Raw genomic sequence first — 26,591 nt, forward strand, 5'->3', positions numbered from 1 at the left:
TGTAACTCTCCTCGTTTGGTAATACACGACATGTACACGTGTACTCTGAGCTGACCAACTGGCAAGTGTCTTCAACCTCTCCCTGACTGAGTCTGTAATACCAACATGTTTTAAGCAGGACACCACAGTCCCTCTGGATAGCTCCTCTGGATACTGGACTTCCTGACGGGCCGCCCCCAGGTGGTGAGGGTAGGTAACAACACATCCGCCACGCTGATCCTCAACACGGGGGCCCCTCAGGGGTTGCGTGCTCAGTCCCCTCCTGTACTCCCTGTTCACCCACGACTGCATGGCCAGGCACGACTCCAACACCATCATTAAGTTTGCAGACGACACAACAGTATACCTGATCACCGACAACGACGGGGAGGAGGTCCGAGACCTGGCCGGGTGGTGCCAGAATAACAACCTGTCCCTCAACGTAACCAAGACTAAGGAGATGATTGTGGACTACAGGAAAAGGAGGACAGAGCACGCCCCCATTCTCATCGACGGGGCTGTAGTGGAGCAGGTTGAGAGCTTCAAGTTCCTTGGTGTCCACATCACCAACAAACTAACATGGTCCAAACACACTAAGACAGTCGTGAAGAGGTCACGACAAATCCTATTCCCACTCAGGAGACTGAAAAGATTTGTCATGGGTCCCCAGATCCTCAAAAGGTTCGACAGCTGCACCATCGAGAGCATCCTGACCGGTTGCATCACTGACTGGTATGGCAACTGCTCAGCCTCCGACCGCAAGGCGCTACAGAGGGTAGTATGTACGGCCCAGTACATTACTGGGGCCAAGCTTCCTGCCATCCAGGACCTCTATACCAGGCGGTGTCAGAGGAAGGCCCTAAAAATTGTCAAAGCCTCCAGCCACCCTAATCATAGACTGTTCTCTCTGTTAACGCACGGCAAGAGGTACCGGAGAGCAAAGTCTAGGTCCGAGAGGCTTCTAAACAGCTTCCACCCCCAAGCCATAAGACTCCTGAACATCTAATCAAATGGCTAACCAGACTATTTGCATTGCCCCTCCCCCTCCTCTTTTACACCACTGCTACTCTCTGTTATTATCAGTGCATAGTCACTTTAATAACTCTACCTACAGGTACATATTATGTCAACTAACCGGTGCCCCCACACGGTACCCCCCCCCCCCCCCCCCTGTATATAGTCTCACTATTGTTATTCTACTGCTGCTCTTTAATTACTTGTTACTTTCATTTCTTATTATTATCTGAATTTTTTTTAACTGCATTGTTGGTTAGGGGCTCGTAAGTAAGCATTTCACTGTGAGGTCTACTACACCTGTTGTATTCAGCATTTCACTGTAAGGTCTACACCTGTTGTATTCAGCGCATTTCACTGTGAGGTCTACTACACCTGTTGTATTCAGCATTTCACTGTAAGGTCTACTACACCTGTTGTATTCAGCATTTCACTGTGAGGTCTACTACACCTGTTGTATTCAGCATTTCACTGTAAGGTCTACTACACCTGTTGTATTCAGCATTTCACTGTGAGGTCTACTACACCTGTTGTATTCAGCATTTCACTGTAAGGTCGACACCTGTTGTATTCAGCATTTCACTGTAAGGTCTACTACACCTGTTGTATTCAGCATTTCACTGTAAGGTCTACTACACCTGTTGTATTCAGCATTTCACTGTGAGGTCTACTACACCTGTTGTATTCAGCATTTCACTGTGAGGTCTACTACACCTGTTGTATTCGGCATTTCACTGTAAGCTCTACACCTGTTGTATTCAGCATTTCACTGTAAGCTCTACACCTGTTGTATTCGGCACACTAATCTGTACACAAAAAACATTTGAGAGAAATACGCTTTATGTGCGTATGGAAGATTTCTGGGATCTTTTATTTCAGCTCATGACCAACACTTTACATGTTGCGTTTAAATTTTTATTTAACAGTTACGCTATTGATTATAGAAATAATAAAATGTCCTCTACCCTCACACATCCTCTTGGGGCGGCAGGTAGCCTAGTGGTTAGAGCGTAGGGGCGGCAGGTCGCCTAGTGGTTAGAGCGTAGGGGCGGCAGGTAGCCTAGTGGTTAGAGCGTAGGGACGGCAGGTCGCCTAGTGGTTAGAGCGTAGGACTAGTAACTGAAAGTTTGCTAGATCAAATCCCCGAGCTGACAAGGTATAAATCTGTCGTTCTGCCCCTGAACAAGGCAGTTAACCCACTGTCCCCCGGTAGGCCGTCATTGTAAATATACGTACTTGTTCTTAACTGACTGGCCTAGTTAAATAAAGGATAAGTAAATATAAAATATATATTTAAAAAATCTTTGACAATTAAGCCAAGGGCTGTTATTCCTTCTCCTAACTCTGCTGCATTGTTCTCCAATATACTGGTTAACTGCTATTATGCACATAGCAACATGGTCCAATATACTGGTTAACTGCTATTATGCACATAGCAACATGGTCCAATATACTGGTTAACTGCTATTATGCACATAGCAACCTGGTCCAATATACTATACTCTGGTCTCTACACCAATATACTGGTTAACTGCTATTATGCACATAGCAACCTGGTCTTGGAAAAGGCGCCAACTCAACAGCTCACGGATGTGTTTCAGAACCGCGGACAGTGACCACTATCCAAAGCGGGTAGAAAGCCCATTTGTTATAAAACAATATTATTTCTATTAGTGTTGCACCATTGTTCTTATGAATTATAACTATACCACATGTCTTAGACTGATGGACAGCTTCATGGTGTACAGACAGGTGTCTTCTACAATGGATCAGTCCACTCAGACAGGTGTCTTCTACAATGGATCAGTCCACTCAGACAGGTGTCTTCTACAATGGATCAGTCCACTCAGACAGGTGTCTTCTACAATGGATCAGTCCACTCAGACAGGTGTCTTCTACAATGGATCAGTCCACTCAGACAGGTGTCTTCTACAATGGATCAGTCCACTCAGACAGGTGTCTTCTACAATGGATCAGTCCACTCAGACAGGTGTCTTCTACAATGGATCAGTCCACTCAGACAGGTGTCTTCTACAATGGATCAGTCCACTCAGACAGGTGTCTTCTACAATGGATCAGTCCACTCAGACAGGTGTCTGCTACAATGGATCAGTCCACTCAGACAGGTGTCTTCTACAATGGATCAGTCCACTCAGACAGGTGTCTTCTACAATGGATCAGTCCACTCAGACAGGTGTCTTCTACAATGGATCAGTCCACTCAGACAGGTGTCTTCTACAATGGATCAGTCCACTCAGACAGGTGTCTTCTACAATGGATCAGTCCACTCAGACAGGTGTCTTCTACAATGGATCAGTCCACTCAGACAGGTGTCTTCTACAATGGATCAGTCCACTCAGACAGGTGTCTGCTACAATGGATCAGTCCACTCAGACAGGTGTCTTCTACAATGGATCAGTCCACTCAGACAGGTGTCTTCTACAATGGATCAGTCCACTCAGACAGGTGTCTTCTACAATGGATCAGTCCACTCAGACAGGTGTCTTCTACAATGGATCAGTCCACTCAGACAGGTGTCTGCTACAATGGATCAGTCCACTCAGACAGGTGTCTTCTACAATGGATCAGTCCACTCAGACAGGTGTCTTCTACAATGGATCAGTCCACTCAGACAGGTGTCTTGTACACCATGAAAAAAACACATTTTTTGCTGCTGCTCGACAAAGAAATCTCGGTCGACCAACAGCCTATCGATCGACCAATCGACTAAATGGGGTCAGCCCGACACTGCAGTAAATAAAACCCAATAAAAACATCTGTCTTGTCCAGGACCGGAGTCTAAACAGACCGGTGCGCCATAGCCAATCAGAGCTACAGCTAGACATGTACCACACAGGCCTGCCATCATTCACCTTGAACTGGACTGTGTGTTTACAGCATCAACAGCGTGACTTTAGATGTTGGGCGATTTGGCTCCGTAGGTTGTTGTTGTTGTCCAATTCATCCCAAAAGGTGTTCAACGGGGTTAGAGGTCAGGGTTCTGTCGAGGCCAGTCAAGTTCCACATGGACCTTCCTTTGTGCACGGAGGCATTGTTATACTGAAACAGGAAATGGCGTTCCCCGAACTGTTGTCACAAAGAATAATCAAGAATGTCACCGTAGTGTGAAGATTTCCCATCACTGGAACTAAGGGGCCCGAACCATGAATAACAGCCACAGACCATTATACCTCCTCCACCAAACTTTACAGTTGGCACTATGCATTGGGGCCTGTAGCGTTCTCCTGGCATCCGCCAAACCCAGATTCGTCCGCCAGATGGTGAAGCGTGATTCTTCCCTCCAGAGAACGTGTTGCTCCAGAGTCCGATAGAGAAGAGATTTACACCACTCCAGCCGACGCGTGGCATGGCGCATATCGAAACAATCAATCAAATGTATTTATAAAGCCCTTTTTACATCAACCGATGTCACAAAGTGCTGTACAGAAACCCAGCCTAAAACACCAAACAGCAAGTAACGTAGATGTAGAAGGAAAAACTCCCTAGAAAGGCCGGAACCTAGGAAGAAACCTAGAGAGGAACCAGGCTCTGAGGGCTGGCCAGTCCTCATCTGGCTGTGCAGGGTGGAGATTATAACAGAACATGGCCAAGATGTTCAAACGTTCATAGATGACCAGCAGGGTCAGATAATAATAATCACAGTGATTGTAGAGGGTGCAACAGGTCAGCACCTCAGGAGTAAATGTCAGTTGGCTTTTCATAGCCGATCATTCAGAGTTAGAGACAGCAGGTGCAGGAGAGAGAGAGTCGAAAACAGCAGGTCTGGGACAGGTAGCACATCCAATGAACAGGTCGGAGTTCCATAGCCGCAGGCAGAACAGTTGAAACTGGAGCAGCAGCACGGCCAGGTGGACTGGGGACAGCAAGGAGTCATCAGGCCAGGTAGTCCTGAGGCATGGTCCTAGGGCTCAGGTCCTCCGAGAGAAAGAGAGAGAGAAGGAAAGAGAGAAAGAGAGAGAAATAATTAGAGGGACATACTTAAAACTCACACAGGACACCGGATAAGACAGGAGAAATACTCCAGATATAACAGACTGATCCTAGCCTCTCCACCCGGCACAGCCAGAACAGGACTGGCCACCCCTCATAGCTTGGTTCCTCTCTAGGTATCTTCCTAGGTTTTGGCCTTTCTAGAGAGTTTTTCCTAGCCACCGTGCTTCTACACCTGCATTCCATGCTGGTTGGGGTTTTAGGCTGGGTTTCTGTACAGCACTTTGAGATATCAGCTGATGGAAGAAGGGCTATATAAATACATTTGATTTGATTTAGCCCCCCGACACAAACTATTGCAGCATAAATACTGGAGGCTGAGACAGGAGGGGTCAGGAGACACTGTGGCCCCATCCGATGATACCCCCAGACACAGCCAACCAGGCAGGACATAACCCCACCCACTTTGCCAAAGCACAGCCCCACACCCCTAGAGGGATATCTTCAACCACCAACTTACTACCCTGAGACAAGGCCGAGTATAGCCCACAAATATCTCCGCCATGGCACGAACCCGAGGGGGGCGCCAACCCGGACAGGAAGATCACGTCAGTGACTCAACCCACTCAAGTGACGCACCCCTCCTAGAGACGGCATGAAAGAGCACCAGTAAGCCAGTGACTCAGCCCCTGTAATAGGGTTAGAGGCAGAGAATCCCAGTGGAGAGAGGGGAACCGGCTAGGCAGAGACAGCAAGGGCGGTTCGTTGCTCCAGAGCCTTTCTGTTCACCTTCACACTCCTGGGCCAGACTACACTCAATCATATGACCTACTTAAGAGATGAGTCTTCAGTAAAGACTTAAAGGTCGAGACAGAGTCTGCATCTCACATGAATAGGCAACCCATTCCAAAAAAATTGAGCTCTATAGGAGAAAGCCCTGCCTCCAGCTGTTTGCTTAGAAATTCTAGGGACAGTAAGGAGGCCTGCGTCTTGTGACCGTAGCGTACGTGTAGGTATGTACGGCAGGACCAAATCAGAAAGATAGGTAGGAGTAAGCCCATGTAATGCTTTGTAGGTTAGCAGTAAAACCTTGAAATCAGCCCTTGCCTTAACAGGAAGCCAGTGTATGGAGGCTAGCACGGGAGTAATATGATCAAATTTTTTTGGTTCTAGTCAAGATTCTAGCAGCCGTATTCAGCACTAACTGAAGTTTATTTAGTGCTTTATCCGGGTAGTCGGAAAGTGGAGCATTGCAGTAGTCTAATTTAGAAGTGACAAAAGCATGGATTAATTTTTCTGCATCATTTTTGGACAGAAAGTTTCAGATTTTTACAAAATTACGAAGATGTAAAAAAAGACTTTAAATATTCTTGATAAATTTGTCAAAAGAGAGATCAGGATCCAGAGTAACGCCGAGGTCATTCACAGTTAAATATGAGACGACTGTACAACCATCAAGATTAATTGTCAGATTCAACAGAAGATCTCTTTGTTTCTTGGGACCTAGAACAAGCATCTCTGTTTTGTCCGAGTTTAAAAGTAGAAAGTTTGCAGCCATCCACTTCCTTATGTCTGAAACACAGGCTTCTAGCGAGGGCAATTTGGGGCTTCACCATGTTTCATCGAAATGTACAGCTGTGTATCATCCACATAGCAGTGAAAGTTACCATGTTTCCGAATGACCAAGAGGAAAAATATATAGTGGAAACAATAGTGGTCCTAAAACGGATGAACACCGAAAAAGAGGAGTCTGTAATTTGCTTTCAAAAGTTCAAAGTTCATGAACTTATCACTGCTGAAGTGAAAGCCATCCTCTCATGGGGAATGCTGCTCTTTAGTTAGCTTTGCGACAGTATCAAAAATACATTTTGAATTGTTCTAGGATGATCGAGCAACAGTGAGGGCTCTTCGGTACTGCACGGTACTGTCTTTCCAAGCTAGTCGGAAGACTTCCAGTTTGGTGTGGCGCCATTTCCGTTCCAATGTTCTGGAAGCTTGCTTCAGAGCTCGGGCATTTTCTGTATACCAGGGAGCTAGTTTCTTACGACAAATGTTTTTTTGTTTTTAGTGGTGCAACTGCATCTAGGGTATTGCGCAAGGTTAAATTGAGTTCCTCAGTTAGGTGGTTAACTGATTTTTGTCCTCTGACGTCCTTGGGTAGGCAGAAGGAGTCTGGAAGGGCATCAAGGAATCTTTGTGTTGTCTGAGAATTTATAGCACGACTTTTGATGCTCCTTGGTTGGGGTCTGAGCCGATTATTTGTTGCGATTGCAAACGTAATAAAATGGTGGTCCGATTATGAGGAAAAACATTAAGATCCACAATATTTATTCCACGGGACAAAACTAGGTCCAGAGTATGACTGTGGCAGTGAGTAGGTCCAGAGACATGTTGGACAAAACCCACTGAGTCGATGATGAGCCTTTTGGAGTGGGTGTGTGGACTTTTCCATGTGAATTTTAAAGTCACCAAAAATTTGAATATTATCTGCTATGACTACAAGGTCCGATAGGAATTCAGGGAACTCAGTGAGGAACGCTGTATATGGCCCAGTAGGCCTGTAAACAGTAGCTATAAAAGGTGATTGAGTAGACTGACTAGATTTCATGACTAGAAGCTCAAAAGACAAAAACACAGTCGTTTATTTTTGGGGGGTAAATTGAAATTTGGTATCGTAAATGTTAGCAACACCTCCGCCTTTGCGGGATGCACGGGGGGGTATGGTCACTAGTGTAACCAGGAGGTGAGGCCTCATTTAACACAGTAAATTAATCAGGCTTAAGCCATGTTTCAGTCAGGCCAATCACATCAAGATTATGATCAGTGATTAGTTCATTGACTATAACTGCCTTGGAAGTGAGGGATCTAACATTAAGTAACACAATTTTGAGATGTGAGGTTTCAAAATCTCTTTCAATAATGGCAGGAATGGAGGAGGTCTTTATTCTAGTGAGATTGCTAAGGCGAACACCGCCATGTTTAGTTTTGCCCAACCTAGGTCGAGGCACAGACACAGTCTCAATGGGGATGGCTGAGCTGACTACACTGACTGTGCTATTGGCAGACTCCACTAAGCTGGCAGGTTGGCTAACAGCCTGCTGCCTGGCCTGCACCCTATTTCATTGTGGAGCTAGAGGAGTTAGAGCCCTGTCTATGTTGGGAGATAAGATGAGAGCACCCCTCCAGCTAGGATGGAGTCCATCACTACTCAGCAGGTCAGGCTTGGTCCTGTTTGTGGAAGAGTCCCAGAAAGAGGGCCAATTATCAACAAATTCTATCTTTTGAGAGGGGCAGAAAACAGTTTTCAACCAGCGATTGAGTTGTGAGACTCTGCTGTAGAGCTCATCACTCCCCCTAACTGGGAGGGGCCAGAGACTCTGCTGTAGAGCTCATCACTCCCCCTAACTGGGAGGGGCCAGAGACTCTGCTGTAGAGCTCATCACTCCCCCTAACTGGGAGGGGCCAGAGACTCTGCTGTAGAGCTCATCACTCCCCCTAACTGGGAGGGGCCAGAGACTCTGCTGTAGAGCTCATCACTCCCCCTAACCGGGAGGGGCCAGAGACTCTGCTGTAGAGCTCATCACTCCCCCTAACTGGGAGGGGCCAGAGACTCTGCTGTAGAGCTCATCACTCCCCCTAACTGGGAGGGGCCAGAGACTCTGCTGTAGAGCTCATCACTACCCCTAACTGGGAGGGGCCAGAGACAATTACTCGATGCCGACAGATCTTTCTAGCTGATTTACACGCTGAAGCTATGTTGCGCTTGGTGACCTCTGACTGTTTCATCCTAACATCGTTGGTGCTGACGTGGATAACAATATCTCTATACTCTCTACACTCGACAGTTTTAGCCTTAGCCAGCACCATCTTCAGATTAGCCTTAACGTCGGTAGCCCTGCCCCCTGGTAAACAGTGTATGATCGCTGGATGATTCGTTTTAAGTCTAATACTGCGGGTAATGGAGTCGCCAATGACTAGGGTTTTCAATTTGTCAGAGCTAAATGGTGGGAGGCTTCGGCGTCTCAGACCCCGTAACGGGTGGAGGAGAGACCAGAGAAGGCTCGGCCTCCCACTCTGACTCATTGCTTAATGAGGAGAACCGGTTGAGAGTTTCTGTCGGCTGAATGAGCGACACCGGTTGAGCATTCCAACAGCATTTCCCTCCAGAAGCCATGAGAAAGTTGTCCGGCTGCGGGGACTGTGCGGGGGGATTTATACTAACGTTACTATCTGTACTTACTGGTGGCACAGACGCTGTTTCATCCTTTCCTACACTGAAATTACCCTTGCCTAACGATTGCGTCTGAAGCTGGGCTTGCAGCACAGCTATCCTTGTCGTGAGGCGATCGTTCTCCTGTATATTATGAGTACAGCGACTGCAATTAGAAGACATCATGTTAATGTTACTACTTAGCTTCAGCTGGTGGAGGTCCTGACGAACCACGTCCAGATAAGGCGTCTGGGGTGGAAAAGTTTAATGAAAAAAGTAGAGCGAGGGAAAAATAAAAAATATCATCGCTAATTAAAAAGTAAAAACGTAAAGTTGGCATGTAGCAAAGTAATGTTAGCAACAAACCGCACAGCAGCACGTAAACAAGTCTACAGTCGAGGCCAAAAGTTGAGAATGACACAAATATTAATTTTCACAAAGTCTGCTGCCTCAGTTTGTATGATGGCAATTTGCATATACTCCAGAATGGTATGAAGAGTAATCAGATGAATTGCAATTAATTGCAAATTCCCTCTTTGTCATGCAAATGAACTGAATCCCCAAAAAACATTTCCACTGCATTTCAGCCCTGCCACAAAAGGACCAGCTGACATCATGTCAGTGATTCTCTCGTTAACACAGGTGTGAGTGTAAGCTCAGGGATTCGATCTAGCAAACTTTCGGTTACTGGCTCAACGCTCTAACCACTAGGCTCCCTGTATGCTTCTGTCCCAACCCACGTTTTGACAACTGAATGGGAACTTGCCTGCCCACCCATTTTATCGATGCCAAATACATTTGATCGACAACTATGAGATATGCTAACTGTGGATAACAGTCGTTCAAGTTCAGCACAGCTAGCTAGCAAAGTGATTCACATTTCTTGCTAGCTAACTAAAATGACACCTGCATTTCTAGCTATAGCCACAAAAAACAATGAGAGGAAAAGTTGGTTACTCACCCATTCCTCCAATGGCATGACATCCTCCCAGCAGCTGGCTAGTTAGGCTCCGTGTTTTTAGCTTGCTACATAAAGACCTACATAAATAGATACGCCTATTTAGCCACGTTGTGACTGACTTGTGATCATTGCTAGGTCGATTGTATTGACGTTCACAGCCTTAGTTACAGTCGTCCGTTTTTGTCCAGAATATCGAGTCGTTGAAACTGAAATCCTGAATGGAGGCAGAAAACAACGTACCAGGACAGCTGGGATTTACAACCTGATATTTGGACTACCAAGTAATGAATTGGTGAATTATATTAATCATGTATTGAACTGAATGTATTCTGCCAACGTCTCACTGTCTGGAACTGGAACGTTGAGTCACGTAGAACCTATTATTAAAACCCCCCTTTTTGGTTGAATCCGTGTTTGAAATTCTGAATTTCAGGCTGTAAGACAACACACTGTGGAAAAAGTCAAGAGGTGTGAATATTTTCTGGACGCTCGATAAGACGACTCCCGCTCTAAAAACCTAATTTGCCTCGATGTCCATGAACTAGCGAATTGTTGGATGATAATGAAAACAGGTGTCATATGGCAAACACAATTACAATGAGAGAACTTACCTAGCGTACACACACACACACACACACTACACACACACTACACACACACTACACACACAGCAGTACTCACCCAGTGTATACGCCAGGAAGTTGAAAAGTCCTGCAGCGACCCAAACCCAGCTTGGCACATGAGTGTATCCTTCAGCTAACACACAAACACACAAACACACAAACACACTCAAATCAGTTATTTTGTGCAAACATAAGTCTACATACACTGCATGACCAAAAGTATGTGGACACCTGCTGCTATAACAGCCTCCACTCTTCTGGGCTTTCCACTAGATGTTGGAACATTGCTGCGGGGACTTGCTTCCATTCAGCCATAAGAACATTAATGAGGTCGGGCACTGATGTTGGGTAATTAGACCTGGCTCGCAGTCGGCATTTCAATTCATCCCAAAAGTGTTCGATGGGGTTGAGGTCAGTGCTCTTTGCAGGCCAGTCAAGTACTTCCACACCGATCTCAACAAATCGTTTCTGTATGGACCTGGCTTTGTGCACGGGGGCGTTGTCATGCTGAAACAGGAAAGGGCCTTCCCCAAAACGGTTGCTACGACGATTAATCTGGAATGTAACTGTCACGTTAATATTTCCCTTCTCTGAAACTAAGGGCCCGAACCATGAAAAAGCCCCAGACCATTATTCATCACTCCAGAGAACGGGTTTCCACTGCTCCAGAGCCCAATAGCGGGGAGCTTTACACCACTCCAGCCGACGCCTTGCATTGCACATGGTGATGTTAGGCTTGTGTGCGGCTGCAAGGCCATGGAAACCCATTTCATGAAGCTCCCAACAAACAGTTATTGTGTTGGCGTTGTTTCCAGAGACAGTTTGGAACTCGGTAGTGAGAGTGTTGCAACCGAAGACAGACGATTTTTTACAAGCTATGTACTTCAGCACTCGGCGGGTCCCGTTCTGTGAGCTTGTGTGGTCTACCACTTCCCGGCTGAGCCGTTGTTGCTCCACTTCACAATAACAACACTTACAGTTGACCGAGGCAGCAAATTGGACGAACTGACTTGTTAGAAAGGTGGCATCATATGACGGTGTCACGTTGAAAGTCACTGAGCTCTTCAGTAAGGCCATTCTACTGCCAATGTTTGACAATGTTTGTCTATGGAGATTGCATGGCATTGTGCTCTATTTTATACACCGGTCAGCAATGGGTGTGGCTGAAATAGACAAATCCACTAATTTGAATGGTGTCCACATACTTGTGTGTGTATGTATGTACAGTGGGCTCCAAAACTACTGGCACCACTGACTGGCAACGCACAAACAATACTTAAACAAATATAAACAATATAATTATAGAGATAAACTCAAAATGTGAGAAATACTGTACTTTATTAATGTTTCAATGGAACGCACCAAAATCATAAATTGATTTTGTATTAAATAATTGTAACCAAAATCAAGGTTTCATAATTATTGGCACTCCTCATTTAGTACTTAGTGCCACCACCTCTGGCAAGGATAACAGCAATGGTCTTTTCCTGTAATGTTTGACAAGGTTAAGGAACACATTTGGAGGGATTTTGGACCATTCCTCTATGCAGATCCTTTCAAGATCCTTCACATTCTTGGGTTTGCGCTTATCAACTGCCCTCTTCCACTCAGCCCACAGGTTTGCCATTGGATGGAGGACCGGCGACTGAGATGGCCATGGCAGAACACTGATTTTGTTGTCACAGAACCATTTCTGTGTGGATCTTGAGGTCTGTTTCGGGTCATTGTCTTGTTGGAAAGTGCACTTACGGCCAAGTCCCAGCCCTCTGGCAGAGGCAACCAGATTGTCAGCCAAAATTGCCTGATACTTGGTAGAATTCATTATGCCATCAATCTTAACCAGTGCCCCTGGACCTCTGGAATTAAAACAGCCCCAAAACATCACTGACCCCACTCCATATTTCACTGTGTGTATGAGGTGCCTCTCCTTGTATGCATCTCTGTTTCGACGCCAAACATGCCGATGCTGTATCTGACCAAAACGTTCATTGGTCTCATCTGACCAGAGCACCTTCTTCCAATCATAATTTAAATGAAGTTTGGCAAACTCCAAGCGTCTGTGTCTTGGGGTCATTAAGGGCTTTCTTCTGGCAACCCTTCCAAAGATCCTGTGGTTGTGGAGGTGGCGTCTGATGGTGCTTTTTGAAACCTGGTGACCCCAAGACGCCACCAAGGCCTGCAAATCTAGTTCACAGTGATTCTTGGGGATTTTGTTGCTTCTCTCACCATCCTCCTCCCCGTCCTGGGGGGCAAAATGCATTTGCGTCCTCAACCCGTGAGGTTTTCAACTGTTCCATATCTTTTGAATGTTTTAATAATTGCCCTGACAGTGCTCAGTGGTATATTCAATCGTTTGTGGATCTTCTTGTAGCCATTACCAGATTTATGAAGGTCCCTTCTGAACTGACAGTTATTTTGTTTTCTTCATGGTGTTGGATGACAGCGGGATATTGCATGTGTGTTACCTCATTTTTATAACCTAGTGAAACAGGAAGTGATGTAATGGCTCAATATAGTTCCTTAAGACTTAGATAAACATAAATAAGTGGAATTTAATTTGTGGATTAATTTTGGTAGATGTTATTTACAATAATCTTTCAGGGTGCCATTAATTGTGAAACCTTGATTTGGAGGACATTGATTTTTTATTAAATTCTGCTTGGTTCCAATGTTCCATTGAAACATTAATACAGTACAGTATTTCTCACATGTTGGTATTTTGAGTTTATCTCTATAATTACAATGATTTGTTTAAGCATTGTTTGTGCGTTACCAGTCAGGGGTGCCAGTAATTTGAGCCCACTGTATATAAAGTGTATAAGTGTGTAAGTCCATTGTTGCATCAACTAGTCCTTTCATGAGTCATTTGAGGGTGAGTGAGGGTGTGTGTGTACACTGTGTTTTGAGTAGGTTGTAACCCTTTGGTCATGAAGGAAACACTTTCCAGTGAGCACTGGACTTTACACACACACACACACACACACACACACACACACACACACCTGCACCACACACACACACACACACACACACACCTGCACCACACCCCACACACACCTGCACCACACCCCACACACACACACCTGCACATACACACCCCACACATACACACACACACACACACACACCTGCACATACACACACATACACACACACTAACACACACGGCGGGCGGGCGGGCGGGCGGCATACCGGATGCATCAAAGTGGTAGTCGTAGAAGGACAGCATGAGGAAGTTGAAGACCAGGAACATGAAACCAGTGAAGGTGATGAGGTTAGGAGCTAACCATCTGGGCATCACCTGGAAAAGAGAGAGAGAGGGGGGAGGGGGGGGGGAGAGGGAGAGAGAGAGGGAGAGGGAGAGGGTGAGGGATGGAGAGAGAGAGAGAGAGAGGGGGGGGGGGGGGAGAGGGGGGGGGGTGAGAGAGAGGGGGGGAGGGAGAGGGATGGAGAGAGAGAGGGAGAGAGAGAGGGAGAGAGAGAGGGAGAGAGAGAGGGAGAGAGAGAGGGAGAGAGAGGGGGAGAGAGAGGGAGAGAGAGAGAGAGAGAGAGAGAGAGAGGGAGAGAGAGGGGGAGAGAGAGGGGGAGAGAGAGGGGGAGAGAGAGGGAGAGAGAGAGGGAGAGAGAGGGAGAAAGTATAGGGAGAGGGATGAGAGAGAGAGAGAGAGAGAGAGGGGGGGGAGGGATGGAGAGAGGGAGAGGGGGGGAGAGGGATGGAGAGAGAGAGGGAGAGAGAGGGAGAGGGGGAGAAAGTATAGGGAGAGGGATGGAGAGAGAGAGGGAGAGAGAGGGGGGGAGAAAGTAGAGGGAGAGAGAGGGGGGGAGAAAGTATAGGGAGAGGGATAGAGAGAGAGAGAGGGAGAGGGGGAGAAAGTAGAGGGAGAGGGATGGAGAGAGAGAGAGGGAGGGAGAGGGGCAGAAAGTAGAGGGAAGGAGAGACTGAAAATAAACTTTTCTCCCAAACAGTGTGTCTAAACTCTGGTGTCCAAACACTTGTCCTGTCTGAGGACCAACTAGGTTCACCCAGCCACATAATAATACACACAGGCACAAACGACCTGAGAACACAGCGGGAAAGGGTGGCCACAGCACTGAAGTGAGTGATCGAAAAAGTTTATTCTGCTTTCCCCAATGCACAAGTGGTTATATCCACCCTGCTACCACGAAAAGACTTCCATACAGCGTGTAAATACAAGTATTTTCCGTGACTGTGCCTCAAAACCTTTTGTTTTCCTGGCCCACCACTCCAGCCTTAATGACCAGGTCCACCTCTACAAGGCAGCAGGGCCCACCTTCACCCAGACTCTAAAGGACATCGCTGTCAAACGCAGCCACAACACTTCACACAGGAGCAACAGATCAATAGACACCCCGCCCAGACCTGCGGGACCCCCACCCCGCCCAGACCTGCGGGGACCCCCACCCCGCCCAGACCTGCGGGGACCCCACCCCGCCCAGACCTGCGGGGACACCCCCCCCCCCCCCCGGCCATACCACACGACTAACAACATTGGACACTTTATGGAACACAAAGCCTTCACCATCTCATCCTGGAATATCTGGCCTGAGGTCATCTGCCTAAAGAGCAGAAACCTGAACTTCACCAAATAAATCAGAAATACCTACACCCCCCCCCCCCCCCCACTAGAACCACCATATTTTAACGACAGCTTCTCCATCCTAGAGATGGAGTTCAATCATTTCCAGGCCCAGTGACATGTACTAGTCTGTGGCGACCTAAACGCCAGAACCCGACACCCTCAGCACACAGGGGGACAAACACCTGCCTGGAGGTGACACCGTTCCCTCCCCCATATGCCCCCCTAGACAACTATGACAAAACAACCAAAAAAAAAGCGGGTCACAACTAGGGCTGTGGCGGTCACGAAATGTAGTCAGCCGGTGACAGTCAAGCAAATAACTGGTCGGTCTCAGTAATTTACCGTTAATTAACAAACACATTTAGCATCTCCTGGCTTCGACACATAGACACCAAGCCATTAAAACAGCCATTATTTATTTTAGACAGGTCTAAAGAAACATGATATGAAGAAAATGGAGTCTATTTCAGAAGAACAGAATATCATACTCTGAGTTGTCCTTATGTTAGGTCCTGATCTGGCTATGCCATATGGCTGTGGCTACACTAGTTCATTTAGCAGGTCCTGATCTGGCTATGCCAGATGGCTGTGGCTACACTAGTTCATTTAGCAGGTCCTGATCTGGCTATGCCATATGGCTGTGGCTACACTAGTTCATTTAGCAGGTCCTGATCTGGCTATGCCATATGGCTGTGGCTACACTAGTTCATTTAGCAGGTCCTGATCTGGCTATGCCATATGGCTGTGGCTACACTAGTTCATTTAGCAGGTCCTGATCTGGCTATGCCAGATGGCTGTGGCTACACTAGTTCATTTAGCAGGTCCTGATCTGGCTATGCCATATGGCTGTGGCTACACTAGTTCATTTAGCAGGTCCTGATCTGGCTATGCCATATGGCTGTGGCTACACTAGTTCATTTAGCAGGTCCTGATCTGGCTATGCCATATGGCTGTGGCTACACTAGTTCATTTAGCAGGTCCTGATCTGGCTATGCCATATGGCTGTGGCTACACTAGTTCATTTAGCAGATCCTGATCTGGCTATGCCATATGGCTGTGGCTACACTAGTTCATTTAGCAGGTCCTGATCTGGCTATGCCATATGGCTGTGGCTACACTAGTTCATTTAGCAGGTCCTGATCTGGCTATGCCATATGGCTGTGGGCTACACTAGTTCATTTAGCAGGTCCTGATCTGGCTATGCCATATGGCTGTGGGCTACACTAGTTCATTTAGCAGGTCCTGATCTGGCTATGCCATATGGCTGTGGCTACACTAGTTCATTTAGCAGGTCCTGATCTGGCTATGCCATATGGCTGTGGCTACACTAGTTCATTTAGCAGGTCCTGATCTGGCTATGCCATATGGCTGTGGGCTACACTAGTTCATTTAGCAGGTCCTGATCTGGCTATGCCATATGGCTGTGGCTACACTAGTTCATTTAGCAGGTCCTGATCTGGCTATGCCATATGGCTGTGGCTACACTAGTTCATTTAGCAGGTCCTGATCTGGCTATGCCATATGGCTGTGGCTACACTAGTTCATTTAGCAGGTCCTGATCTGGCTATGCCATATGGCTGTGGCTACACTAGTTCATTTAGCAGGTCCTGATCTGGCTATGCCATATGGCTGTGGCTACACTAGTTCATTTAGCAGGTCCTGATCTGGCTATGCCATATGGCTGTGGGCTATACTAGTTCATTTAGCAGGTCCTGATCTGGCTATGCCATGTGGCTGTGGGCTACACTAGTTCATTTACCAGACAAGATTTGCTCAGAATTCCAAGGCATTATTTTATATTATGAAGAATACAATTGAACAAAGCTGAATAAAATATATTTTCTCCAAATGATGCATGATGAGACTAATGATGATTTGAAAAAAGTCACTTGAAAGGCATGAGCTCTGCTTTGTTATTTGCGCCGGCTGTACACACTTCATCAGTCTCTCATTCACAATTTGACAAGCATTTGATAATGCCTCAAATTTCACGCCGGCCGTAACATGCCCTTCTGCGTTGCGTTGTAGCCTTCTCCCTGAGAGCTGCGTTGTAGCCTTCTCCCTGAGAGAGCTGCGTTGCGCCCTTCTCCCTGAGAGAGCTGCGTTGCGGCCTTCTCCCTGAGAGAGCTGCGTTACGCCATTCTCCCTGAGAGAGCTGCGTTACGCCATTCTCCCTGAGAGAGCTGCGTTGTGACATTCTCCCTGAGAGAGCTGCGTTGTGACATTCTCCCTGAGAGAGCTGCGTTGCGGCCTTCTCCCTGAGAGAGCTGCGTTGTGACATTCTCCCTGAGAGAGCTGCGGTGTGCCCTTCTCCCTGAGAGAGCTGCGTTGCGGCCTTCTCCCTGAGAGAGCTGCGTTGTGACATTCTCCCTGAGAGAGCTGCGGTGTGCCCTTCTCCCTGAGAGAGCTGCGCAACCCGAAGCGTCTCACTCACACGGCTCTCCATCACATCAAATTTGTCACATACACGTGTTTAGCAGATGTTATTGTGGGTGTAGCGAAATGCTTGTGTTTCCAGCTCCGACTGTGCAGCAATATCTAACAAGTATTATCTAACCATTTTAAAACTACACACACGCAACACACACAAATCTAAAGTAAAGGATTTGTAGATTTGGATAGAAAACAAGTTTCTAAAACTGTTTGAATCATGTCTGTGAGTATAACAGAACTTATTTAGCAGGCGAAACCCTGAGGACAAACCATTCAGATCTTTTTTTTTTTTTAGGTCACTCTCTCTTCAATGGATATTCATTGGGAATCCAGATTTCTAATTGACCTTCTTGCAGTTCCTACCGCTTCCACTGGATGTCAACAGTCTTTAGAAATTGGTTGAGGTTTTTTTCTTTGTGTAATGAAGAGGTACGGCCACCTTGAACGAGGGTCACTTGAAGTGTACTGTTTGTTAGAGGTGCGTGACCAGAAAGCTAGCTACAGTTTGTTTAAATCCGTTATTGAACACAGATCATCCCGTCTCCAATTTTATTGATTATTTACGTAAAAAAAATACCTAAAGTTGTATTACAAAAGTAGTTTGAAATGTTTTGGCAAAGTTTACAGGTAACTTTTGATATATTTTGTAGTCACGTTACACAAGTTGGAACCGGTGTTTTTCTGGATCAAACGTGCCAAATAAAATGGACAATTTGGATATATATCGACGGAATTAATCAAACAAAAGGACCATTTGTGATGTTTATGGGACATATTGGAGTGCCAACAACAGAAGCTCGTCAAAGGCATGAATTATATTTTTATTTCTGCGTTTTGTGTCGCGCCTGCAGGGTTGAAATATGCTTCTCTCGCTTTGTTTACTCTGTTGCTATCCTCACATAATAGCATCGTTTGCTTTCGCCGAAAAGCCTATTTGAATTCTGACATGTTGGCTGAATTCACAAGAAGTGTAGCTTTAATTTGGTATCTTTCATGTGTGATTTAATGAAAGTTTGATTTTTATAGTAATTTATTTGAATTTGGTGCTCAGCAATTTTACTGGCTTTTGGCCAAGTGGGACGTTAGCATCCCAGCATCCCACATATCCCAGAGAAGTTAATCACCAGCTGTCAGAGCAGCTCACAGATTACTGCACCTGTACATAGCCCATCTGTAATTTAGCCCAAACAACTACCCTCATCCCCCTACTGTATTTATTTATTTTGCTCCTTTGCACCCCATTATTTCTATCTCTACTTTGCACATTCTTCCACCGCAAATCTACCATTCCAGTGTTTTACTTGCTATATTGTATTTACTTCGCCACCATGGCCTTTTTTTATCTCACCTCATTTGCTCACATTGTATATAGACTTATTTTTCAACTGCATTATTGACTGTATGTTTGTTTTACTCCATGTGTAACTCTGTGCTGTTGTATGTGTCGAACTGCTTTGCTTTATCTTGGCCAGGTCGCAATTGTAAATGAGAACTTGTTCTCAACTTGCCTACCTGGTTAAATAAAGGTGAAATAAATAACAGCATGATACAATTCTCTTATAATTTCAGGTGATGCTGACGTAGTCAAATAAAAAATATGAATTAAAAAAACGGTATGCTTCTTCTTACGGTAAGTACACCTATAGCTCATCTCTTCTTTTTTACTGCACTTTATCACTGACCTCAACCCAGAGTCTCTCAGTGCTCAGTTAGCCTACTGACACCCCCATCAGATCACAGCAAAATCACAATCTACTTGAACAGAGTAGTACTCAACCATGAGGCATCAAAGCCAAAGGAACTGCATACTATAAGAGATGCTATAGATGGAAGGAGTGTAGGAACCTACCAAAAAACTATTGGCCAACAACAAATCCAATCCCTCCTAGACAATTTCATGGACAAAATGTTTTCCTGCAGTAGTGAAGGTTTAAACTAAGCAGTAGGAAGCCTGGACAATATATTTGACCTATCAGCATATCAACATTTATATTCCTGGCAGAAAACCTAAGACAACTAACAATGAGAAACAACATGAAGAGTTATCTATCCAAATCAGAGATGTATGGCTAAACCACTTCTCCAATCGTTTTCGCTCTATAAACTAAGAACCAAGAGCAAAAACATACACATGATCATTTACTAAACTATCATCTATTAAAGACTACCAGAACACACTGTATTCTCAAATTACATGAGCTACAGGACAAAATACAAACCCTCCAACCCAAAAAGGCCTGTGGTGTTGATGGTATACTAAAATAAATGACTAAAATATACAGACCACAAATTCACATGGACTATTCTTAAGCTCTTCAACATTATCCTCAGCTCTGGCATCTTAGTTCCAAATATTAAGGCCTGATCACACCCAATCCACAAGTGGAGATAAATTTGACCTCAATAATTACCATGGAATATGCTGATGACTTGTATATTTCATCAGTGAAAACAATGTCCTGAGCAAATGTCAATTGGCTTTTTACCAAAATACCGTACGAGAGACCACGTATTCAACCTGCTCACCCTGATTGACAAACAAAACAAAAGCAAAGTCTTCTCATGCTTTGTTGATTTCAAAAAGCTTTTGACTCAATATGGCATGAGGGTCTGCTATACAAATTGATGGAAAGCGGTGTTGGGGGAAAGCATATGACATAATAAAATCTATATACTTAAACAACAAGTGTGCGGTTAAAATTGGCAAAAGAAATGGAAACTTCCTTCCCGTGGGGTGAGACAGGGATGCAGTTTGAGCCCCACCCTCTTCAACATATATATCAACAAATTGGCGAGAGCACTAGAACAGTCTGCAGCACCCGGCCTCACCCTACTAGAACCTGAAGTCAAATGTCTACTGTTTGCTGATGATCTGGTGCTTCTGTCACCAACCAAGGAGGGCCTACAGCAGCACCTAGATCTTCTGCACTGATTCTGTCAGTGAATCTCAGTAAGACAAAAATAATGGTGTTCCAAAAAAAGTCCAGTAGCCAAGACAACAAATTCAAATTCAATCTAGACACTGTTGACCTAGAGCACACAAACATAATTATATATACACTACCGGGCAAAAGTTTTAGAACACCTACTCATTCAAGGGTTTTCCTTTATTTTTACCATTTTCTACATTCAAAACTATGAAATAACACATATCGAATCATGTAGTAACCAAAAAAAAGTCTTAAATCAAAATATATTTTATATTTGAGATTCTTCAAATAGCCACCCTTCGCCTTGATGACACCTTTGTACAATCTTGGCATTCTCTCCAAAAGTCTTGAAGGAGTTCCCATAAATACTGAGCACTTGTTGGCTGCTTTTCCTTTACTCTGCGGTCCGATCTCAATTGGGTTGAGGTCAGGGGATTGTGGAGGCCAGGTCATCTGATGCAGCAATCCATCACTCTCTTCTTGGTCAAATAGCCCTTAGACAGCCTGGAGGTGTTTTGGGTCATTGTCCTGTTGAAAACAAATGATAGTCCCACTAAGTCTAAACCAGATGGGATGGTGTATCGCTGCAGAATGCTGTGGTAGCCATGCTGGTTAAGTGTGCCTTGGATTCTAAATAAATCACAGACAGTGTCACCAGCAAAGCACCCCCACACCATAACACCTCCTCTTCCATGCTTTATGGTGGGAAATACACATGCGGAGATCATCCGTTCACCCACAACGCGTCTCACAAAGACACGGCATCTGGAACCAAAAACTTCAAATTTGGACTTTGGACCAAAGGACAAATTTCCACCGGTCTAATGTCCATTGCTTGTGTTTCTTGGCCCAAGCAAGTCTCTTCTTATTGGTGTCCTTTTGTAGTTGTTTCTTTGCAGCAAATCAACCTCTAAACAGTTGTAGTTGAGATTTGTCTGTTACTTGAACTTTGTGAAGCATTTATTTGGGCTACGATTTCTGAGGCTGTTAACTCTAATGAACTTATCCTCTGCAGCAGAGGTAACTCTGGGTCTTCCTGTGGCGGTCCTCATGAGAGCCAGTTTCATCATAGCACTTGATGGTTTTTGCGACTGCACTTGAAGAAACTTTCAAAGTTCTTGACATATTCCAGATTGACTGACCTTCATGTCTTGAAGTAATGACGGACTGTCGATTCTCTTTGCTTATTTGAGCTGTTCTTGCCATAATCTGGACTTGGTCTTTTACCAAATAAGTCTATCTTCTGTATACCACCCCTACCTTGTCACAACACAACTGATTGGCTCAAACGCATTAAGGAAAGAAATTCTAGAAATTAACAAGGCACACCTGTTAATTGAAATGCATGCCAGGTGACAACCTCATGAAGCTGGTTGAGAGAATGCCAAGAGTGTGCAAAGCTGTCATCAAGGCAAAGGGTGGCTACTTTGAATAATCTCAAACACTTTTTTGGTTACTACATGATTCCATTTGTGTTAATTCATAGTTTTGATGTTTTCAATATTATTATACAATGTAGAAAATATAAAAAATTAAGACAAATCCTTGAATGAGTAGGTTTCCCCCATTAACATTGACGGGGCTGTAGTGGAGCGAGTCCAGAGTTTCAGGTTCCTTGGTGTCCACATCACCAACGAACTATCATGGTCCAAACACACCAAGACAGCCGTGAAGAGGGCACAACAGAGGGTAGTGTGTACGGCCCAGTACATCACTGGGGCCAAGCTTCCTGCCTTCCAGGACCTATATAATAGGTGGTGTCAGAGGAAAACCCCCAAAATTGTCAAAGACTCCAGTCACCCAAGTCATAGACGGTTTTCTCTGCTACCGCACGGCAAGCGGTACCGGGGCACCAAGTCTGGGTCCAAAAGGCTCCTTAACAGCTTCTACCCCCAAGCCATAAAACTGCTGAACAACTAATCAAATGGCCACCCAAACTATTTACATTGACAGCCCCCCCTCTCCATTCGTTTTTTGTACACTGTTGCTACTCGCTGTTTATCTATGAATGGTCACTTCACCCCTACCTACATGTACAAATTACCTCGACTAACCTGTACCCCCCACATTGACTCGGTACCGGTGCCCCCTCATTATTGTTATTTTATTGTGTTACTTTAGTTTATTTGGTAAATATTTTCTTCACTCTTCTTGAACTGCACTGTTGGTTACATGGTAAGGTCTGTTGTATTTGGCGCAGGTGACAAATAAAGTTTAATTTGATTTGTTCTAAAACTTTTGACCGGTAGTGTACCTGGGCCTAAACATTAACACCACAGATAACTTCCACAAGGCTGTGAACGTTGAGACAAGACTACACCATTGAAAGGAAAATAAAACTCAAATTCCAAATTAGGATCTGGCTAAAAATACATCAATCAGTTAACACATTGTCCTTTATGTTTGTGAGGTCAACTCGCCAACCAAAAATTCACAAAATGGGACAAACAAAAAAAATGCCATAGCCTGTCTTCTCTTGAGAGCCAGGTCTGCCTATGTGAAGACTGGCTATGTGCACACTGGCCTCAAAATGAGGTGGAAACTGAGCTGCACTTCCTAACCTCCTGCCAAATGTATGACCATATTAGAGACACATATTTCCCTCAGATTACACAGATCCACAAAGAATCTGAAAACAAATCAAACACTGATAAACTCCCATATCTATTGGGTGAAATACCAGTTTGCCATCACAGCAGCAAGATGTGACCTGTTGCCATGACAAAAGGGTAACCAGTGGAGCACCAACATTGTAAATACAACCTATATTATTCTGTTTATTTATTTTACCTTTCATATTAAAACTACTTGCACATTGTTACAACACTGTAAATAATATAACATTTGAAATGTCTGTATTCTTTGAAAACCTTTGTGAGTGTAATGTTCACTAATGTTTCCCTTGTTAATTTCCCTTTAATTTATTGTCTATTCCATTTGCTTTGGAGATGTCAACATGTGTTTCCGATGCCAATGAAGCCCATTAAATTGAGAGAGAGAGCGAAGGGTAGAGGTAGAGAGAGGGTCACGGTTATTGTATCTCAGCAGACAGAGGAAACCTCATTAATCATGCACAGACCTCATTATCATAATACACACACACTGTAGACATAGTCACAATAACCTGTGTGTGTGTGTCCTCACCTTGACGACAGAGTTCCAGAAGGGGTGCATGACGTAGACTGACAGGGGGTTGGAATCCACCGCACTATACTGAAGACAGGAGAGAAGAAAAGAGAAAGTGAGGAGAGAAGGGAAGGGAAGGATGAGAGGAAAGGAGGAAGAGAGTGAATGGAGGATTGTTCCTTCATATTAGTTCATTGTTTGCCTCATGTTGAACAGAGCTATGTAATGTTGAGTGGACATTATACAGTTGAAGTCAGAAGTTTACATACACTTAGGTTGGAGTTATTAAAACTCGTTTTTCAACCACTCCACAAATTTCTTGTCAACAAACTATAGTTTTGGCAAGTCGGTTAGGACATCTACTTTGACATCTAAGTCATTTTTCCAACAATTGTTAACAGACAGATTATTTCACTTATAATTCACTGTATCACAATTCCAGTGGGTCAGAAGTTTACATACACTAAGTTGACTGTGCCTTTAAACAGCTTGGAAAATTCCAGAAAATGGTGTCATGGCTTTAGAATATGCTAATTGACATCACTTGAGTCAATTGGAGGTGTACCTGTGGATGTATTTCAAGGCCTACCTTCAAACTCAGTGCCTCTTTGACATCATGGAAAATCAAAAGAAATCAGCCAAGACCTCAGAAAAAGAATTGTAGACCTCCACAAGTCTGGTTCATCCTTGGGAGCATTTCCAAACGCCTGAAGGTACCACGTTCATCTGTACAAACAATATTACGCAAGTATAAACACTATGGGACCATGCAGCCGTCATACCGCTCAGGAAGGAGACGCGTTCTGTCTCCTAGAGATTAACGTACTTTGGTGCGAAAAGTGCAAATCAATCCCAGAACAACAGCAAAGGACCTAGATGCTGGAGGAAACAGGTACAAAAGTATCTATATCCACAGTAAAACGAGTCCTATATCGACATAACCTGAAAGGCCGCTCAGCAAGGAAGAAGCCACTTCTCCAAAACCGCCATAAAAAAAGCCAGACTATGGTTTGCAACTGCACATGGGGACAACGATCGTACTTTTTGGAGAAATGTCCCCTGGTCTGATGAAACAAAAATAGAACTGTTTGGACATAATGACCATCGTTATGTTTGGAAGAAAAAGGTGGAGGCTTGCAAGCCGAAGAACACCATCCCAACCGTGAAGCACGGGGGTGGCAGCATCATGTTGTGGGGGTGCTTTGCTGCAGGAGGGACTGGTGCACTTCACAAAATAGATGGCTTCATGAGGCAGGAAAATTATGTGGATATATTGAAGCAACATCTCAAGACATCAGTCAGGAAGTTAAAGCTTGGTCGCAAATGGGTCTTCCAAATGGACAATGACCCCAAGCATACTTCCAAAGTTGTGGCAAGATGGCTTAAGGACAACAAAGTCAAGGTATTGGAGTGGCCATCACAAAGTATGTGAAAGGAAGGAGGCCTACAAACTGACTCAGTTACACCAGCTCTGTCAGGAGGAATGGGCCAAAATTCACTCAATTTATTGTGGGAAGCTTGTGGAAGGCTACCCAAAACGTTTGACCCAAGTTAAACAATTTAAAGGCAACGCTACCAAATACTGATTGAGTGTATGTAAACTTCTCACCCACTAGGAATGTGATGAAAGAAATAAAAGCTGAAATAAATCATTCTCTCTACCATTATTCTGACATTACATATTCTTAAAATAAAGTGGTGATTCTAACTGACCTAAGACGGGGAATTTTTTCTAGGATTAAATGTCAGGAATTGTGAAAAACTGAGTTTAAATATATTTGGCTAAGGTGTATGTAAACTTCTGACTTCAACTGTATATGCACAGGCAAGTGTGCATATACAATACAGACACACACAGATCGGGGGTGAGAGAGCCTCAGTGGGAGATCAGATTGGGGGTGAGAGAGCCTCAGTGGGAGATCAGATTGGGGGTGAGAGAGCCTCAGTGGGAGATCAGATCAGGGGGTGAGAGAGCCTCAGTGGGAGATCAGATCGGGGGTGAGAGAGCCTCAGTGGGAGATCAGATCGGGGGTGAGAGAGCCTCAGTGGGAGATCAGATCGGGGGTGAGAGAGCCTCAGTGGGCGATCAGATCGGGGGTGAGAGAGCCTCAGTGGGAGATCAGATCGGGGGTGAGAGAGCCTCAGTGGGAGATCAGATCGGGGGTGAGAGAGCCTCAGTGGGAGATCAGATCGGGGGTGAGAGAGCCTCAGTGGGAGATCAGATCGGGGGGTGAGAGAGCCTCAGTGGGAGATCAGATCGGGGGTGAGAGAGCCTCAGTGGGAGATCAGATCAGGGGGTGAGAGAGCCTCAGTGGGAGATCAGATCGGGGGTGAGAGAGCCTCAGTGGGAGATCAGATCGGGGGTGAGAGAGCCTCAGTGGGAGATCAGATCGGGGGTGAGAGAGCCTCAGTGGGAGATCAGATCGGGGGTGAGAGAGCCTCAGTGGGAGATCAGATCGGGGGTGAGAGAGCCTCAGTGGGAGATCAGATCGGGGTGAGAGAGCCTCAGTGGGAGATCAGATCGGGGGTGAGAGAGCCTCAGTGGGAGATCAGATCGGGGGTGAGAGAGCCTCAGTGGGAGATCAGATAAGGGGGTGAGAGAGCCTCAGTGGGAGATCAGATAAGGGGGTGAGAGAGCCTCAGTGGGAGATCAGATCAGGGGGTGAGAGAGCCTCAGTGGGAGATCAGATCGGGGGAGAGAGAGCCTCAGTGGGAGATCAGATCAGAGGTGAGAGAGCCTCAGTGGGAGATCAGATCGGGGGT

The 26,591-nt window shown here is 45.3% G+C and overlaps 1 protein-coding gene across 1 annotated transcript in view; it reads right to left on the reverse strand.

Moving 5' to 3' along the window:
- The window catches only part of selenoi (selenoprotein I), a 58,387-nt gene that overhangs the window by 25,689 nt on the left and 6,107 nt on the right, over positions 1–26,591 (reverse strand). The window contains exons 2-4 of the mRNA XM_071369280.1: positions 23,847–23,915; positions 13,931–14,039; positions 10,797–10,871 (exon numbers count right to left, since the gene is read on the reverse strand). Coding sequence (XP_071225381.1) covers positions 10,797–10,871; positions 13,931–14,039; positions 23,847–23,915 — 253 coding nt within the window. The remainder of the gene's footprint in view (positions 1–10,796; positions 10,872–13,930; positions 14,040–23,846; positions 23,916–26,591) is intronic.

This window comes from Salvelinus alpinus, chromosome 27 (assembly GCF_045679555.1).
Source record: "Salvelinus alpinus chromosome 27, SLU_Salpinus.1, whole genome shotgun sequence".
Classification (NCBI taxonomy): Eukaryota; Metazoa; Chordata; class Actinopteri; order Salmoniformes; family Salmonidae; genus Salvelinus; species Salvelinus alpinus.